General features: G+C 39.6%; 1 protein-coding gene across 1 annotated transcript; it reads left to right on the forward strand.

Annotated features, from left to right (window-relative positions):
- Nucleotides 1–16,811: 16,811 nt before the first annotated feature.
- Nucleotides 16,812–19,112, forward strand: FMRFa (FMRFamide propeptide). The gene has a single exon (XM_071597050.1). The coding sequence runs from the start codon at nucleotides 16,812–16,814 to the stop codon at nucleotides 18,621–18,623; it is 1,812 nt and encodes a 603-aa protein (XP_071453151.1). The 3' UTR covers nucleotides 18,624–19,112.
- Nucleotides 19,113–19,654: the final 542 nt, after the last annotated feature.

The raw sequence follows: 19,654 nt of genomic DNA on the forward strand, positions 1-19,654 counted from the left end.
AGTAAGATGGAAAAATATCATCACAATCAAGCCATGAATGTTTGATATTATCTCCTAACAAAAAACGGGATTATGCAGCTTTCTGGAAAAAATTATATTAATAATGAGGGTAAAGTCGAAACGTCATTAGGACGTTTTCCGATTTCAATCGATTGAGTTAGCTCAATTTTTCCCTTCATTTGAATACTTGGATATATTTCGTTTAGTATTTTTCATTCTCTACCAGCAGCCATTCAACCATCGGAAAATATGGGAATGGGACAATTAGGTAATTATCATGATTTAATATTTGTGGTAACAACGCCATCTACATCAATTCCATCCAGATCTTGTGAATTTACATCAGATGAAACGGATGACGATTCCTCCAGTGAAATGTAAACTGTGACATTTTTCTTTTGTCCTGTACAAATAATATTGTTTTTAGTCTTGTTTTAACTATAAATTAAAGAACCTATGCCAAGAAAAGCGAAATAATGTAAACGAAAGAAACGTGTATGATGTAGCCCTGAATAGTATGGATCGTGAATTAGAGGAAAATCATTAACATCAGTTTTGATTTAAACATGAACTTAGTGATTTTTTCAAATCCTCCTCAATTCGCTCCCTACTTTATGGTTTCTAAAAGACAAGTGCTCGTAAATGTTAATAAATTTACCTATGGCTGTCCCACCTGATAGAGTTAGCAAATGGAAATCGATCAGAACGTTGGGTCGCGAGACAGAATTTCGTTTCAAAGCAGTCCGTCATGAATTCATTTTCAAATGGCTTATTCTATTGGAAGACAATTTGACCCAATTCTCACATCATATCATTTCATGTATTGATTTCTTTCTACCCCATTCCTCCAATACGTAAAAGAATTAATTTACTACCAAGATGCGTATGTACGCAGACGTGATATTGATCCTGTACACCGATCGTTATTGTTGACCCCGTCCATATGATCTCTTGTGCATCCAGTGTTGAAAAGTCAAAATCAGAGTGATACTCTAAAGGCCGTGAGTTATACGTCCAACCTCCCCATAGCTTTAGTCTCCACAACTTTAAGAGGCGGATAAAGTGGTTGGACCTTTACTGGAACTATTAAGAGTATCATAAACTGTGACGTTTCGCCGGATTTTCCAGGATCGTGGAGTTTATAGCAGAGCTAGAAGCTGGTAACTCGCCTGGGTAGCTTATATTCTTAATCTTCAGGAAACACAAGCGACACAGAATGAATTTTCCATGTGTGAGAATTACTGTTTAGCTGCTGTCATGTCTATTAACAGTATTTTACAATTTTTGTCTGTCCAAGCACATGATATCGAGTTAAATGCAAAGAGGCTATTGTATGCGCACAACCGTTCAAAGGAACAGTAAATGATCTTATTATTAACACTTACTATTGGAAAGGATCTGCAGAAAGCATCGTTTCCATGAACTAAAGGTACACACAAGAATGTCTCGTAAACAATAGATTTTCCTCGAGTCAAAAAACATGGTTTTTTGAAGGAGAGTCATGCTTAATCGTCAATTACTACATACCTAGTAACAAGGTAGCTAAAATGTCACGTATGTGATGAAACCGGGTGCAGTGATGAATAACGGCACAGTAATATTAACCATTTTCGTGTAATCCAAAATGATTTCGATTCGATATTTGTGGCATTTATTAAGAGAGGCGATTGACAGTTAAGGTCATTTTCGCATCAAGGGATAAGTTGGTACTTGGGTAGGGGTAAGATGTTCAGGGAATGGTGACAGGATGGAGTCAAATCTGGGGTGAGCAATTTAACATCCCATCCGACGGACAGCGCACTCCAATTGAAAGTGCTCTCCAAATATCACCTGAGGTAGCAATCGAGAACACTGAAAAATCCTGCCTTCTCCGGTAATCGAACCCGGAACCTCGGAAAGGGAGGGGAACCAGTACATTAGCCATCGCATCATCCCGATCCCTGCTTTCATCCAATTTGCGAAATTACTGTTTTCTGCATGGTAGCAGAGGAGGCAACTCTCAGTCGAGTTTCGGAAAAAAATAAAAAGTTAGGTGTACGCTGGTCTGGTTCTAAAGATTTGTTCGAGGTAATCGAATTTATCCGAATGGATACAAGAAAGGTGACTTAATTAATCGAAGTAACGAATCCAGTAATTAATTTAACATATGTGTAGCAATGTGTATTGTGCTACACTTATCTTTCAAGTGTACTCATACTCGGCTCAAATATTTTTTGTGATTTTCGCTCTAGGAACGGATGGATAAGTGGGGTTACGTAAACTTTTAGGGAGCAAATAAAAGTGTAAAAACATTCGTGTGGGAATTGTAGTACTCTTAAAAAAATAGGGGAAGAGGTTTACGCATATTTTATGTCAAGCGATGAGAGAAAAATGTCCTTACGGAGCTGGAGGTGACCAATTAGGAAACACCTCTCGTATGATTTCGTTCAAATGATCAAATTTTTTAAGAATGTTTTTGAATTTATTGATTTGAAATTTTTTTAACATTTGGAGGATAAACAGCTAATATTAATTTGAAACTCATTAAGACAAAAAAATCAGGAAATAATTTGAAAAAATTTTCCAGTCATTTTATTTTCCAGTTAATTTATCATAAAAGAAAGACATGTAAGTGAAAACGTGCTATCATTATATTTAATATATATTTTTTATTCTATAGTATAAATTATATGTAATTAATATTTAAAAAATCAACTATTTATACATCTGTCCCCATCGCAATATGATTCCCGAATTCATCTTTTAAATATTTACGAAAGAAAAACATTTCAACCCAAAATAACCATTGATAGAATATTTCATTCCATCTGTTGCAAAATTCGTCGTTATTTGAACTATGATATATTTGTCTAATGATAATTAATTTCTAAATTCACCGGTTTAAGGTAGGTTTTTCAATAGAAACAGACTACAAACTCCTACATATCTTAGCCTCTCCTAACAATACAAAGCCTAGTACCCCGCATCCGTCTCCTACAGAAGGGAAATTTATATAGAAGAATTTAAGAGGAAGACAAAAATAATGCAGGTTGATGGATGCAAAAAAAGAGTGAACAAACAAATCTTTTAAGCAAAAATAGGAGATTAGAAATGCCTGAAAGAAAATATTACGTTAAGGGCAGATTGAGATTCAATTCCATTTCCAGGATAGAAAAACCACAGCAATGATGAGGAGTGTGTTATATCGCCTTTCCTTCGTCATCACGTTCATTAGTATGTTGTACATCGTTAATTAAGCCATAATCAATTTCCCCGGGGCCTTACTAAAGGTTAAGAAACATAATAAATAATTGGGAGATAAATGAGAACGAATGCGAGAGACCCCTTGCACCAGTTACTAGTGTATCAGGCGACCCCTGGAGACTTCTTCGGCCCTACTCCCGCGACTAAAGGCGTTCCTCATAAAGAATTGGAAAAGTCGAGAGGGCAGGGGGGGGGGGGAGCGACGGACAATTCACCCGTCCACGCACCCCCGTCCGCCGTTTTCATTCAACCTCGACTGCGCCCGATGGCCACCCGATCTACGGGACCACCCCACCAAAAAACCTACCTCTCCCTTCCCTGCCTCTCCCTGACCACTCCCAATTTCCAACAGGGCCCTTCCCCTCGATCCCCCACGCATAAATAAATAGGATTCTCTCATCCTTTTTCACTCTTCCCGGCCTTCTTTATATCAGTGTCGGTCGGGCGCTTTTGCCGCCATTCCCCCAACCCCGCTCACGCCGGATATGCGTGGAGGCGGTATGGGAGCATGCCATTTCCAGAATCAGAATGGGGGAAACGTGCAGTACAAAGGGGGAGTGGATTGGGGCCGAGAATGGAGGCTGGAGGATAGCGAACGGTTGCCGCTGAACTGAGTCCAGTTTCGGGAAAATAAATGAGAGGACCTCAATAAAATGCGAGCTAAAATAACCCGCCCCATTGTTTGCACAGTCTTGGATCGATTTTTCGTTTAATTAATCTTTTAACTGAATTATTATTTCTCTGTGGTATTTTTTTGCCTGATTAAAAGCAGCTTATGGAATTCAAACTTTAATTTCTACATTAATTGTAAAAAAATGACATTTTATGCCTCTACCGTGAGATAATTTCCTTTTCATAATTATCTTGTTCATATTTTTTATTTAACGAAAATATTTACACGTGATTGTGCTTATGAATTGCCGTATTTAGTAAAATGGTTACAAATATCTGCGCTACTCATTTTTACATGCTGACAGCACTTAATGCATGGCAAGATTATTGATGTTATCACATGATATCGCGAATCTTTGTTACTACATTCCTGTCTTTGTATTTATGTAATACAGAGTCAATACTTGCACACGCAAGATTTAGCTAAGGAAGAAACTAATAAACTCAAACACACTGGAAGAGTATATCTATGCAAAATTGCAATGGCATGTGCAATGAAATCCTAATACCTGGCGTATACAACGGTAAATATGACGCAATTCGTAAATTCAATACAAATTATCGAGTAAAATCGCAAAATAAAATATATCGTAATAAAAACAGATTAACGAAACTGAAATAAAACCCTACTATATCTGGATTAAATTAACTCTGAAATATAATTATGTAGAATGAAAATCATTGCTAGTAGTCTAGCTATAAAGGGTGTTTTGGACGGTCCACAACGGTTTTTACGCATCACTGTAAACTTCCCCCAGCAAAAATATTTCTCCTGCATCATATTCCTATTTATTCTCTCATACTTTCTACCAACTTTCGTGATGCTCAAAAAGCCAGTTCTCTCCTTTCATCTCACCCGTTTATAGAATTGTATCCTTTCCTATGTCAGACTTTTATCCGACCACTACCTTTGAATATCTCCTACACCCGTTTTTCCTCTGTCTTCTTTGAATTTTGCCAAGTCACTTACAACCTTCCCCAAGTCAAATGTAAAACTGAATCAAATTCTTCTCTTTCTTTAAACCTATTTTCTCTATTTTACCCATTATCCCTTCTCAGAAGACAAATCTACGCTTATCCTCTTGCCTCAAACACCGGCTTCAGGAAGCGTACTGTTCCGCACTTAAGTAGTTACCAATATTTTTTTCCGTCTTTACTTATGAGATTTCCTCTCAGAGTTACTTAGCTTTCCTCAATCTCCTACTCTTTTTCAAAATATTATTTTTCCAATACAATTCCCTTAATTCTACTCCAATACTACGTCGATTTTACCTCCATTTACTTCACATATATGTGAAACGTTTCACCGGTTCCATAATTCTTGTGCATATTACCTCCTGAGAGGTATTTGAGGGGCAAATACTATGTGGAACTCCATTATGACGAAAGGGGAGTAATCCGTAAGACCGCGTTTCCACAGAATAATTCTAATAATTATAATAATAATAGTTTTAATAATTAATCTGTGGAAACGCAAAGTCTTGTATGCAAATTTTGCCATATGAAATCTTGACGCTGGGAGTTCCTGAGGTGCCTTTTGCGTAAAACATAAATTTTGGTAGAAAATTTTGACGAAGAAAACCTTCCAAGGTCTCCTAGACTCGGAAGAGTCTATTATTTTTATCAGCCCTCCATGCATTTAAATTCTCATCCACTCGATCTCCTCATGCCACCCTTAAAATTTCTCAGTATTTATCTAAAAGAATTTCGGATAAAGAAGAATTGAGGGTCACAGTAAAACAATTTTAAAATTGAAATGCTTATGATCACGATGCTAAAAAGAATCAGCGAAGTCGGAAAAATTTCTCTTACCCTGCTTATTACCGCCTTCCCATTTTTCCTTCCATTACCCTAAATTTTGGCGTATGGCTTCTATAGATGGTTAACAGAAGTGTCCGATACTTCCATTCTACTCCCATATAGTACTACAAGTTTATTAAAGTTAAGTACGAGATACTTCGTTTAATTCGGAACGACATTAAGTGAAAAAATATATAGAATGAAGTCACACCTCACTTATCATAGTCGATAGCGTAGGATAATTTAGATGAGGATCCGAAATACATTTTGCAGATGGTGCCCTCCTTTATAGTTGACCTCCGAGCTGACCTGGATGAATCGATAAATCCACCGTGGTGCCTCCGTTAAGAGAGGGCAAAGAGCATGCTTGCACAAGGGGCCTCTCAAATGGACGTAATTGCCGTAAATTATTTGTTCAAAGGATGTCAACGACCCCCAAAACCGCATTATTCCACGGTATTGAAAGAAGTTAAAGTGTCGCAGTAAGAAAATATTTTACTCAGGGAAACCAGACAAGAAGTAGTAAGTCGCACTAAAACGATCAAGGGGCGGTTTATCTACGCAAGAACGTTCATTCGTATGCATTGAGTCTAGTGCCATTCAGGTGCAACAGAAAGACGCTGATTTAGAGATTTATCCGGTTGCTAAGTTCACTTTTTTGACATTATGAATGTGACAAAAACAGATGTTTGACTTGGTGGCTGCGGCTCGAATTTTAGTTCGAACCGAGGCCTCCGGAGTAAGAAAACTCTGCGCCTATATTTTTCAAATCGCAGCCTTTGAAATATATATTGATTTTTTTTCAAGATACATCAACTGCTATGCGACACGGAAAGAATTCTTCAATGTTTCATCATGAACTCCATTTCCTCTTGTCTGCATTATTAATCTTTTAGCGGATCAGGAAATGCACTACGTTTCTGCAGAGGTAATCTTATTCTACTATCACATTAAATTGCTTCTTATCCGATTTACAACAAAAATTTAAACACTTCGAAAAATTTCAATACTATACCAAATGCTCAATGCAATATCAGATAGACATAACATGCGTTTCAGAGGTATACACTCGCTTATTAATAGTGCCAGGCATATAGCGAGGGATCACAGAAATATAATCCAAATGTTAGATGAAGATCAAATAATTTAATTTTAAGGTTACTTAGATGGACAGAGAAGATCATTTTCTAGGTTCAGTTATGCCCGCGATTATGCCAATACTTGCCCAGAAAATTTAAGATTTTGAGGTATGGGTACAGAGAATAATGGAAAAAATGAAATATAAGGAAAGGAAAAGAAATGAGGAAGTACTAGGCATAGTAGGCGAGGGGCGAGAGTTATAGGAAGGAATCAGATTAGGAAAGAAAATTGGAGGGAGATAATTTTGATTGTCAATCGAATGTTGAACAGAGGGGAGAACAGTCGTTAGGCGAAGAAAATAACAGTCATTTTGAATGGAAAGACGGAGGGGCTAAGAATGAGGAATTTAAGAATGATGTATTAAAGTGTTAGACTTATGAGTGGGTTAGGCTTGTGGCTATTTTGTGAGTCCATCTGAAAACCACCTTAACCTAAGGACTAATAATAAATTATACATCTATCCGTTATATCTCTGAAAAACATACGATTCTCTATTAATAAGTCACCTTGTCAAGTCCTCGAGCTAATAATGAGATATATTATAGGAAATAACCATAGCCAAATCTCATGGCAACACTTCCCATGACTAATCTAAAAACCTTCAATACTTCTCGTAGCGTTTTTTTAAGAGAAAATTTTTATTGACCGCCTGAATTAAATGTTATTTTCCACAACTAGATTGTATCAGAAACCACACTCACTTGATTCTCTCTTGAGGTTTTCGTAAAATCCGTTATTGAAACCCGGTGTACTGTAAACAACGTATAAATTTACATCTTTTGAGTGGTTTATTATTTATATTAGCTGACTTTTGTGAGTTTTAGCTCCAAATTTGAGCTTAAAAATTGCAGCAGAAACTGTACTCGGTATCTTGGTATTGTGATAAAAGGTTCCACAGCTGTACTTTGTGGTAAGAGCCAAATTAAAGTAATTAATGTGTCATTCAGTACTTTATTTAATAACCATATTCCATTGACCATCGTTTTAAATGTTGGATTTCATTGTTTTTGGCATGCTTCAACTTGTGAGCCGTCATAATGTACTAATTCATTAGCGTGGAAGTTGATATGTTTGCCGCTGCTTTACTTAAGCTATCGTCATGACGTTATTATATCTATTAATGAATAATCCACTCATAAGGGGACGCATAGAGGTAATAAAAGACAAGATGAGTAGACGTGATAAAAATGATGAAAGAATACAAGAGAAACTTGCACAAAAGTTACTGAAGACAAACTCTCCCTAGTCTGGTACTCAGTTGCCTCACTCGATGCGCACAAAATTCCTTTCACTTTCTCTCTCACCCCACACTTTCCCGCTCATTCCAACCTTTCATCCCCTCCTGCCTCGCCTCTTCCCATCGCCCTTGTCACTGCCTCTTCCACAAACAACACACGGACGGACGGACAAACTGTCAAAAGATTCCCAACCCCTGCAAAACAGGGGAGGGGCTGGAACTTCCCTCCCTCCCATGTCCCTCCCTTCATTATTATTAAACAGGGGCCAGATAACGACCAAGCAAGTAAGACGCCATTGTCATTCGCGAGCATTTTTGTTCTTTGTCCAGTTATGAACATCGTGCAAGGTAAACGTCTCCGTCAGGCACTCGACTCTTCTGTGGGTCAGTTTGCTTTGATCTCTTTCGGATCCGTTGGTCCATATCTGATGGCTTATTCAAGGCGAGCCCCCGGAACACGACTCCCAAGTGGTCACTCGTTACATTTCTGTTCCTCCCGCGCGGAGAAATACTCGCGCGCACGGTATCGCCTGAGCGGATATACCTAAATATGAATAATGGCGCTGCTGAATAATTTAATCACACGAGAATACAACCCTTTCGCAAGGCCTATTGGGATTTTATATGACATTCGGGTATTCTTTTTTATAAGTCAAACAACATGGTATGCAATCCACGCGCACGTCCAACTACCTGCATTAATCATTCGACGCCGCATTTGTGAAGCAAATTAATTGAGGTCGATTAATTTTTTGAAGAAAGTAAAAGATATTCATTCATAAAAATACAGTCATGTTTTCCCCAAGCTGTTGTTACTTTTGCCGATCTGTTGGCAGTGGTTACATTACCTTCCCAAAGGAATGCCCAGAACGTATTATTTTCGGTTCACGTCTCATAATATCAATACTGAATTAGTGTTTAATCTACGTATCTGTTCTCTCAACAAGGGATTCGTATTTGAAAGGAGATGACCAATGTCACGTAAGAGAAAATGCGTAAATTTACGGTAGGTAGAAATGGTGTCCTTGCTTCATTTAGGTGCCCGTGCTGCATTAAATGTAAGACTTGAGGTCAAAGTAAAATAATGGACGGATTTAAAATTGGATTCAAATTCCTTTGACCAGTTTAACGGGTTGTAAATGGCTTTGAAATTATCTATTTTTCCCTATTGAGAACATATGGATTTTAAACGGATAAAAGGTCCACCTGTTACACTGTGAGAAAACCGCATCATCATCGCATAATCAATCCACATCTCTTCCTGATTGACATAATTTCAAGATATAGCACGTAATTTTTTTTCCCACACTATTTCACACTAGGCAAAAATCCGTGATCTCTAGGTTATGTACCGTAAGAGAGCCAAGAGTGTAGCATGAATCTCCCGTCTTCAATTAAAACATTTATTATAATACGCATTCATGATATTTTAATCCTTTTTTTAGGTGAGTCTCACTGAGAACGACGTTTTGAGCATATTCACTCGTTAAGGGGGGGGGGAATATGACACCCCTCGCAAACGTCCAGGGCACCCCATTTGAAAGGACGACGGACGCCAAGCGAAAGGGTTAACATATAAGTCGCGGTGTCCAGCCTTGAATACCCACCCGTGGATCACTTCAGCACTCCTGCTGGTCACATAACTATCGGTAGCAATCCAATCCGTCACGCAAACTCGATTTTTCTATTCCCTACAGTTCACCAGGAAGTGTATTTTCTACAATTCCCACGAAGCCTTATCCAACCCAGTCCTTTTAACTCAAGGTCCGCTTTTGTAAGGACAAAGAGACGGAATATCTGACCTACGATACTCTTAGTACACTGAATGTATTCCCACTCTTCCGGATTTTGTATTTATATTTTTTTCAGCTGTGATAAGCAATGAAATCCCGCGGTTACGTAAACGGTGGCGAAGCTAACGATTGTTAATGCAATCCAACAACTGGTAAAAAAAACGCCAGTTATATATTGATATTGTATTTTCCGCATTAAACAATTATTTCTATGCTATTTTCTAAAACGATAGTTAAGATGCATATTTGTATCAAATACCAACCTTTTGGGGGGTAAATAGACAACATGATTTTCGCATAGTAAGAGCATGAAAATAATATTAATCAAATAATAGTACTTTTTCTGCTAGATCAAATTTAATATCAACCAGGTTTCGATGTTTGGGCACGAAAACTATCTATACTAAGATGTTGTGTGGTTTAACAAAATAAAGAATTTCAAAGCCACCTTATGTCGTAGAGTCATTAAGAAATACCATAATAATACACGTATAGGTAGTATGCACTCGAGCGTAAACTTTAACTTGTGGCTTAAACTTTCGACGTAGTTTCACTCAATTCCTTCAATCCTTTAGAGCGTTTGCCACTCCATCATCTCACTCACGCGAGCTTTCAGAATATATCTTCCACGGTGGAATCCATAAAAAAACGTAGGACTAAGCCATTTATAAATGGACATATGCCTCACGGAGGGAATATTTACGTGAATTCCGAGGCAAGCTCTGGATACTCTATTTACTTCAATTTAGGGTTTCCTTTGGCCATTTCGGTATGCCTGCATTTTATGGACCGTATTCTTTAATCCATTGCACCACTCCGATGATTATAGAGGAAGGTTAATTATGTAATACAAAAACACTGCTTCAATGAAAACATGAAAGTTCACTCCATTTATTACCTAAGTTTAATTGATTTTTACCAATTCCTTATCATAATAATGCTTAGGACCTCAGCAGCGGATACAAGGGGGGGGTGAACGCGGGACATGGCCCCCCTTGGACAATATTTTTTGCCTAACATAATTTGAAATAAATAATAATTATATCCCTACAGCTACTATTGAATGCCTTCATTATCTCAAGCATAAAATTATCTTGTAAGACGATCTGCAGTCTTTAAATTAGGGCATTTATTTTAAAGTTTAGCATAATTTTGAGCTTCTCTGGTGGAAATTATTTCATGCGATTATTTTTGCCCAATTTTGAATGCGCTCTCTATTTTCTAGATCCGCCACTGTCCAAATGCATGAAACCAACATCCCTTCAAAATCGTTCTCTTTTTATTTTGGTAAACATTGACGGTCCCATTTACCACACATCAAACAGGAAATCGTTCCATCCGGTGCGGTGCCACCAAATAATTCGTTCAATCGTGACCCGACGAGCGCGGAAAATTTTCATCCCTAGTAATCCATTTGTAAATAAAGTCTCACACTTCCGTGTCACTCTTGCGTTCACATTCCGGCAGTAGACAGCAGTTGAACGTATATTTGTTATGCTGAGTGGGTTCCAATCCTGCGGCAAATTTTTATTGCAAATAATAATGTCGGATCAGGCCGTGTATAAACAGGGCCAAGGAACAGATCCGTAATCGACCGTCCTTGGCCTAATCAAGCCACAAAAGTCGGATGTGGACACACATGAGGAACGTTTACACAATGAAGAGCTGACATTTATTTTAATTCTCGGACGCAAGTAGCTATATCACCAACCATAGGCAGTAGAATATGATACATACTTGATAAAACATGCCGGAAGTGATTATAAAAAACATCAAATACAACAGAATTCAGCAGTAAAATATTCGCGGAAGTGCGGAGAGAACAAGCGAGGCTTAGACTTTTAGAAAGGTTCAGAACAAACGAGTTTAACTATGACACTGAAGGAATTATAATGGCCCCACACTACTTAGGTAGATCAGACCACAGAGATAAACTAAGGGAGATAGATTCCAGGACAGATAGGTACAAATACTCATTCTTTCCCCGAACAATCAGAAATCATAACAGTAAGAAACCGAAGTCACCTTAGAAATATTGAAAACATTGAATTTACAAGTCGGAGCAAAGTCAAACACTGCAAAGCTGTTAGGTATACTTTCAGGTGCATGTGTATGTAAGATGTAGTTTGAGTGTTTGCATGTGTGTGGGGTGTAAGTGTTCATGCATGAATGTATGCCGTTTTTTTGTGGATGTATGTTTTGTGGTTATTGCATGCGGTTTTTTTTTCTCTTCTAAATTACGGGTGGTGTCCTAACACCCCCCGCCATACGCCCTTGCGGCGGCTTGCGGGGTATTAAGTAGATGTAGATGTAGATTCGCAAGAGTGATTTAGAAGTTTTACTATAGTCGATGCTTTCAGGATTGACTTTGTAGAAATCTATTATCATTGTAGTAAACAAAACAAAGTGTCTTTCCATTTTTATTAGGTACGAATAATTTCAATTGCAGTTGGGGTACTACTGGAAAATATCTAGGATTCGAACCCGGGTCCTTTGGTGGGAAGCCGGTACTTGCGCCATTGCGCCGGTGGGAAGCCACCGCACCATTGCGATCCCCTTTTTTTTCTCAAAAATTTATTTTTTAAACATTTAGAAGTTCTTCTTTGACTTCGATGAAATTTTTCTGCGATGAATCGACCAATCCCTATAACCCCTACTCGTTAAAACTAGTCGTACCTGATAAAAAATGCGGTGGAAAGATGTTTATTTTACTTAATTATTTATTTTGCACATTCATCAATGGACGTTGCAATGACCTCCGTTGTGAGAAGAAAATTATTTAACATATTTCACAATGTAATTTCGCATCAACAAAAAGAATAATTTGAATGTATTCATAAAGTTAATAGGCAAAAATATAAAATATATAAAAAAATCGTCCTAAAAGCTAGGTACAATATCAGGTACAATAGAGATATTTGCCCTCCGTGCGAATCACTCTGAGCGGAGTAGAATACTACACCTGTAATCTAAAGAGTTATGATGAGCTTTTAATGATGCCTCCAAAGAGGAACTCACGGACCACCAAACGAGAATAAAAACGATTAACCAGATAAATGAACGTGTATTCAAAGCCAATACCCTATATGGATACTTTGGGGAGAAATATACCATGCTTAAGATATAAGTTAAGAGGAATACGAGGGAAAACGACTCCTGACGAATTTTCGACTGGGAATAGGCGCTGGAAAAGCAAATAAGGCCAACGTATTAAACCCCATTTTTCCAGAGTGGCTAAAAATGTGAGCGCGACAAACGAAACCCCTCAAACACGTGATGAGCCAATGAGCGACATAAGAGTATCACGGAGGAGAATAGGTAGACAGCACCAAAACACCAAAACAAGTCAATCCCCCGGTCCGGAAGGAATACCTGCTAAAATACCAAATCAGCTTGCTGAAGACATCGAAAGGTGCTTAGAAAACTTAGCCCTTTCAAGTCTAATGGCAGAAGGTTCAGTTCCCCCCGAGGAAGGCAGTTCACATCACTTCCCTCTGCAAAGGTGGCAATAAGGAAGATTCGGGTAAATACAGTCCAGTATCTTTACCTTTGCCAGCTTTGAAACAAATCGTTCCCCGTAAGGTGTCTTTTCTCGACAGCAAGAACCCTTTCTGATGAAGCAAAATGGATTTAGAAAAAATAGATCATGTGAAAGATGCTCCGTATTTTTTTTGACATATCCGTAAGACAGAAAAAAGGTACATACTACCTTGATCAAAAATTTCCCGGAATTTATTCAGAAAATTAAAAATACAAGTTTATTCATCTAAATCTATATTGTCCCCTTCAAAGTAATCCCCATCGACTGCAACACACTTATGCCAGCGCTTGATCCAATCCTCGAAACATTTTTTATATTCGGTTTTCGGTATGTCCATCAGTGCTTCCTGCGATTTTTCCATTACTTCCTCTCGGCTGCTAAAACGCGTTCCCCGTAATGGTTTTTTAACTCGATTGAACAGAAAGAAGTCACAGGGAGCCAAATCAGGTGAATTCGGTGGCTGTTGGATGGTATTTGTTGCATTTTTCGTCAAAAAATTACGAATAATGATAGCACTGTGCGACGGTGCGTTATCATGGTGCAAAATCCACGAGTTTTCTGCCCACATTTCTGGTCTCTTTCGGCGAATTGCTTCACGCAAACGTCTCATAACGCCCAAATAATACTCTTTGTTTACTGTCTGGCAAAAATTCATGATGCACTACACCGTTGTAATCCATGAAAACCGTCAGCATTGCCTTCTTTTTTGACTGAAAACGACGTGGTTTTTTTGGTCTCGGCTCATTTGGTGAACGCCATTCACTTGCCTGATGTCTGGATTGCGTGTCGTACTCATAAACCCACGTCTCGTCTCCAGTAATGATCCTTTTGATGAATGTGGGATCGGATTCAGCCTCGCAAATCATGTCTTTTGCGACGTCAACACGGTCTCTTTTTTGCATGAAACTGAGGTCTTTTGGCACCAACTTTGCTGCTACACGACGGAAACCCAAATCATTAACCACAATGTCTTGGGCGGATCCATAGGCAATGTTCAAGTCCTCCGCTATTTCTCTGATGGTTAATTTGCGGTTATTGACCAACATTTCTTTTACTTTATCAATTTTTTCACCGACTTTCGATGTCGATGGTCTGCCACTGCGTTCACCATCTTCGATTGACTCACGACCACTTCTGAACCGCTCGTGCCACTGGTAAACGACCGTTTTTTTTAGAGAATCGTTGCCGAAACACTTTTCCAACATTTCCAACGTCCGTGCGCCACTAAATCCGTTTTTTACGCAAAATTTAATACAAGTTCGTTGTTTCAAATTTAAATCCATTTCTGAAATTGTAAAAAATCGCCAACACACACAGAGATAGATGTACTCTTGGCTACGTAACTTTTGCAAATGTCAAGTTATGACACTAAGATTTAAAGGGAATATCAACAACAGATGTACCAATTTAACAAAAAAAAAAGAACTCAAATCGGAACGATGGGAGCGCCACACGGTGGTTATTCCGGGACTTTTTGATCAAGGTAGTATTACAGTTCAATTATTTCTTGGAAATTGGATTTCATGGATCTCTTATTTATTGGATAATTCCCGTCACAATTATATTATAAGAGAACTAAAGTGAATTTATCTTGACAAATTTCAATCGCTAAATTGTTACAGGCAAGGCAATTTGGTATAAAAATGTATACATGTATACTATAAGAGAGACAGCATTGAAAGATTTCATTTCACGTTGGTCAAGCCACATTAAAAAAATCCATCAGGAATATTAACATATATTGGTACTAATGTATAGTATACTAAAATATCATTAATATACTGGCAATTAGTATTTGAGACCCATCACAGAAAAATTTCATCGAGGTCAAAGAAGAACTTCTAAATGTTTAAAATAAAAATTCTTGAGAAGGTGAGGATCAAGATGATGCGATGTACTGGTTTCCCACCGAAGGACCCGAGTTCGAATCCTAGAGATGATAGATATTTTAATTGGTATCCTGATCTCTAATAGAGGTGTTTTGTTAGGAGCACTTTAAGTAGGTACGTGGTCTGTCGGATGGGACGTTAAACTTCGGACCACTTGGCGCCTTTCGTAGTAGTAGTAGTTTTGAGGGGAGGCGACCGACAGCTAAGGTCATTTGCGCCATAGGGGAAGGACAGGAAAGGATGAAGGGTGGAGAGAAACCCGGCGTCGGCATTAGCCTACTCTTTACGAAAGGCGCCAAGGGGTCCGCGGCTTAACGTCCCATCCGACGGACGGCGTACTCACTCAAAGTGCCCTCCACAAAGCACCTCAAGTAGGGATCGAGATACCTCTGAAAAATATTCAACACCGCCGGGATTTGAACCCGCGCCCTCATGGTGGGAAGCGCGCCTTTCGTTAAGAATAGGCTAGTGCCGACACCGGGTTCGTCTCTACCTTTCCTCTTTTCCCATCCATCCCTAAAAGTGAAAATGACCTTTACTATCTGTCGTCCCCAATAACTACTGCTCCTACTTCTACTGGGGAAGAAAGTAAGTTATTGGATGGACAAGGATAAGAGTTTTTCACAAGCCAGTAAGAAGGTAACCCATAACATCATGGACTTTCTGATGGTGCACACAAATTTTTCTCTCGATGAAGAAAAAATTTGGAAAGCATTGGGGCCAACTACTTTTTTTCCATGATAAAACTCAAATTAAATTAGAGAAAGCGACTGACAAATTTTATAATAAATACTTTCAAAGACAACAGGGCTCAGCACCAAAACAATATTGGTCAAAAAAAGCCCTTCGAATTCAGCCACAGTTATGCATAGGCTATGGTCGCATCACCTCCTGCTACACGCTCTCCATTCAGGCTATACATAAATTAAATATATTGCATAATTTTGTTGAAATCTTGAATGGAACATTTTTTTAAAATTAGGCTTAGGTAATAACTGCTGTACGTCAAATACCTCTAAATCAGTTGGAATTAAATGATATTCAAATTTTATGCTACATTTGCGGCGTACTAAATCGCATCAAATAGCCATTTTCTCAACCAAAGGATTCCACGCATTTCTTTTCATAGCCTTCGAAATGTTTTAACCGATTACGCCTTTTGTCTTAGACGGCCAAGTGGTAACCGTGCAGCCAAAAATCTGGAGAACCTATAGAATTTTTTATCTTGCACTATTTCATGTAAATCATAATAGATATGTCACTAATATACTATCATTTCTAGGGATTTCATTAGTTTTTCCATATTAAAATGATTTATGTATCATCTCTACATAAAAACTCTTCCTAGAAATTTTAAGGATTTTTACTTGAAAATTCAACTACCATACTAATCTAATCAACCAACCAATTAATAATGTAGTTAGTCTCATTAATATTCCTTTGTGGCAGTGAAACTGATTCCTATGTCTTCCTCTCTCACTTCCAGCGAATCGACGATGGTGGGGGTCACATTGACCCTCTCACTTGCGGCCATCTTCTCGACAGCGTCAATCGCCACGGCCGGTGTCGACGATGCGACGACAAAGAACTACAGTGCCTTTGCCCGCACCGCTACCCAGGGCCTCCCCGCGCCCACAACCGCGCCCACGGCCAACCCCATTGTGGACGATCACTCCGCCCACGCCATAAGGGAGAGGTCGGCGCCGGTATCCGAGGGCCAGCCGGGAGAGGACACTGTAACACCCCGGGGCGGATATGAGGAAGAGCCAGACGGCGAGACGTGGACCGCGGGGCAGGACGAGGTGGAGGACGAAATCCCCGAAGAGACAGTAGAACTCGAGGATCCGCTGGCCCCGAAGACGAGGATCGTCCGGAACTGCTATAGGTCACCCTTCTTCTTCACCCGCCGCAGCGCCCTCGACAAGAACTTCATGAGGTTCGGACGGAGCGGGGGTTGGGCCCCGGGGGTCGCGGAGGAGGCCGAGGGGGAGCCGAGTATCCTGGAGGAGGTAGATGGACGGCCCGCCAACCTGATGAGATACCAGAGGGACCGCAATTTCATCAGGCTGGGTCGTAGTATTGGGGGCAACAACTTCATAAGGCTGGGGAGGGACTCTACGACCGGGTACGGGATGGAGGACGGGAAAGAGGTGGAGGTGGGAGCGGGAGAGGCAGAAGGGAGTGGCGAGGGGGAGGAGGAAGAGGAAGGGAGGAGAGAGATGAGGGGGAGCCTAAACAATTTCATGCGGTTCGGAAGGACTTCGGCCGGGAGGAACTTCATCCGTTTGGGGCGTGACCGGGGCGATGACGGCTCAGCAGCAGGATCTGGTGGTGCGGGAGAGAGGGGTTCGTCTGAAACGGGTAGGGAACGGGAGGTAGACTTCTCCAGGACAGAGAGAGACAAATTGGATAGGAACTTCTTGAGGTTCGGGCGTGGGTCAGACAACAACTTCATGAGGTTTGGTCGCGGCCCGAATAACAACTTCATGAGATTCGGGCGTGGGCCAAGCAACAATTTCATGAGATTCGGCCGCGGAGCTGGCAACAACTTCATGAGGTTCGGTCGGGGCCCGAACAACAACTTCATGAGATTCGGCCGTGGGCCCAATAATAACTTCATGCGGTTCGGTCGCGGAGCTGATAACAACTTTATGAGGTTCGGACGGGGTTCAGGGAACAACTTCATGAGGTTTGGCAGGACCCCGGCTTCGGATCTGAACAGAAATTTCCTGAGGTTCGGCAGGAGGGGGACGGAGTCCGAAGAGAATGAGGGAGAAGGTGGTTTGTCCAGGGTGTACCGCGCGAACCTTGACAGGAATTTTATGAGGTTCGGCCGGTCCAACAACAGGAATTTCATCAGGCTTGGCAGGGGACCTGGAAACAATTTCATGAGGTTTGGCAGGGGCATGGAGGTTGAGGAGGAGGACGACAACGGATCGGGTGAGCAGGAGGCACTCGACCAAAAGAACGGGGAATCGAAGGACGTGGAAACACGAGCCAATGGCTTGAGCGAGGCCTTTGCTGAAAAGGTGTCGAGAAAGACTCCTGGGGACGCGTCTGAGGTTTCTTCGAGATCAAAGCGGTCCGCGCCAGAAGAGGTGGAAGAATCTCTCGGCTACCCTCTCCCTGATTCCACAGCGGAGGAGACTCTAGAGAACCCATACGGTTCGCCATCCCTGATCGGAACGTCCCCTCTGTCTGCCTACCTATTCTCGCCGGAACTCCTAATGCTGCATTCCCTTAACAAAGACTCCGAAGACGGGAGGTACAAGAGGAATAGAAATAGTAATTTCATTCGGTTTGGTTAGTTCCAGGCTACCCTGGATGGTTTTTGCATCTTTACAGTCCGATAAAAAACATGGAAAATCCAATAAACAATAGCCAGGTTGGAGGTCGAGACACGAGTGTAGAAATAAATAGTGCCGATGGGTGGATTTGTCCAAGGCAAAAGATGTCTTCCTCATCAACAGGGAAAGAAGTCTCAATGTGAAGAAACTTTGTTCTGCTCATATGAATTATTGATTGATATAACCAAAGAGAGTAAATTATTCAAAATTGTTCCATTGTAAACTCTAAAACATAGTGTAAAAAATAAAATCTATTTGAAAAATGTTTCATAACATCACCAATGGTATAACCTTACCCAAGAGCTCATCTTCCGTGCAATATTTCAATAAGCCATTTACAAAGGCCAAGCCCTCTTAAGAACGGTGCTTGAAATATTAGTAATCTATTAATTTTCAACTGTATTTTATTTTACTTAAGTTCCAATTATTTTAAATGGGCAAATGTTATAATGTTATTTTCATGTCTAATTAAAATTTCTTATAAACATCGAATAAAAATGAGTTCAATAACTTAAACAGTTTAATTCTTCGTATTGACCAGACAATGAGTGTATTTTCTTATGGTGAAATCGTATTACATGGTATATTTTCTATTTAATTCAATTATTTATAAATAAATTGTTTGTACTTTTAGCCAAATCTAGAATAAAGAATGGTTAATATTTTATCGTGACATCGAGAATAAGGTAAAATAGCTTAAATGCCAAAATTAAGTAAGCAAAAGTTTTCCCTACTCTTTATGCTCTCCCATGTGTTATAAGAACCAACTTAAATAAGACACTGCTAGGATGATTCACTGACTCTGTTTATTCATAAAATTAAGATCAAAAGCAAAAAAACTTAGTGCTTGGTAAATGATTATACAAATCACTAAATTTTTTCGTCCATTTTAAAGTTTCACGACATTAAAAACACGCTATGGTAATCAATATTGAACAAAAGGAATATAAAAAGTTGAAGATTTGAATGACATCTTTAGGAGAATGAGACAA

This window comes from Hetaerina americana, unplaced genomic scaffold, assembly GCF_022747635.1.
Source record: "Hetaerina americana unplaced genomic scaffold, ioHetAmer1.1.p SCAF_8, whole genome shotgun sequence".
NCBI lineage: Eukaryota > Metazoa > Arthropoda > Insecta > Odonata > Calopterygidae > Hetaerina > Hetaerina americana.

What these genes read in the sequence shown, in the direction of transcription:
- FMRFa (XM_071597050.1), top strand. Translation starts at nt 16,812, where the DNA reads ATGGTGGGGGTCACATTGACCCTCTCACTTGCGGCCATCTTCTCGACA.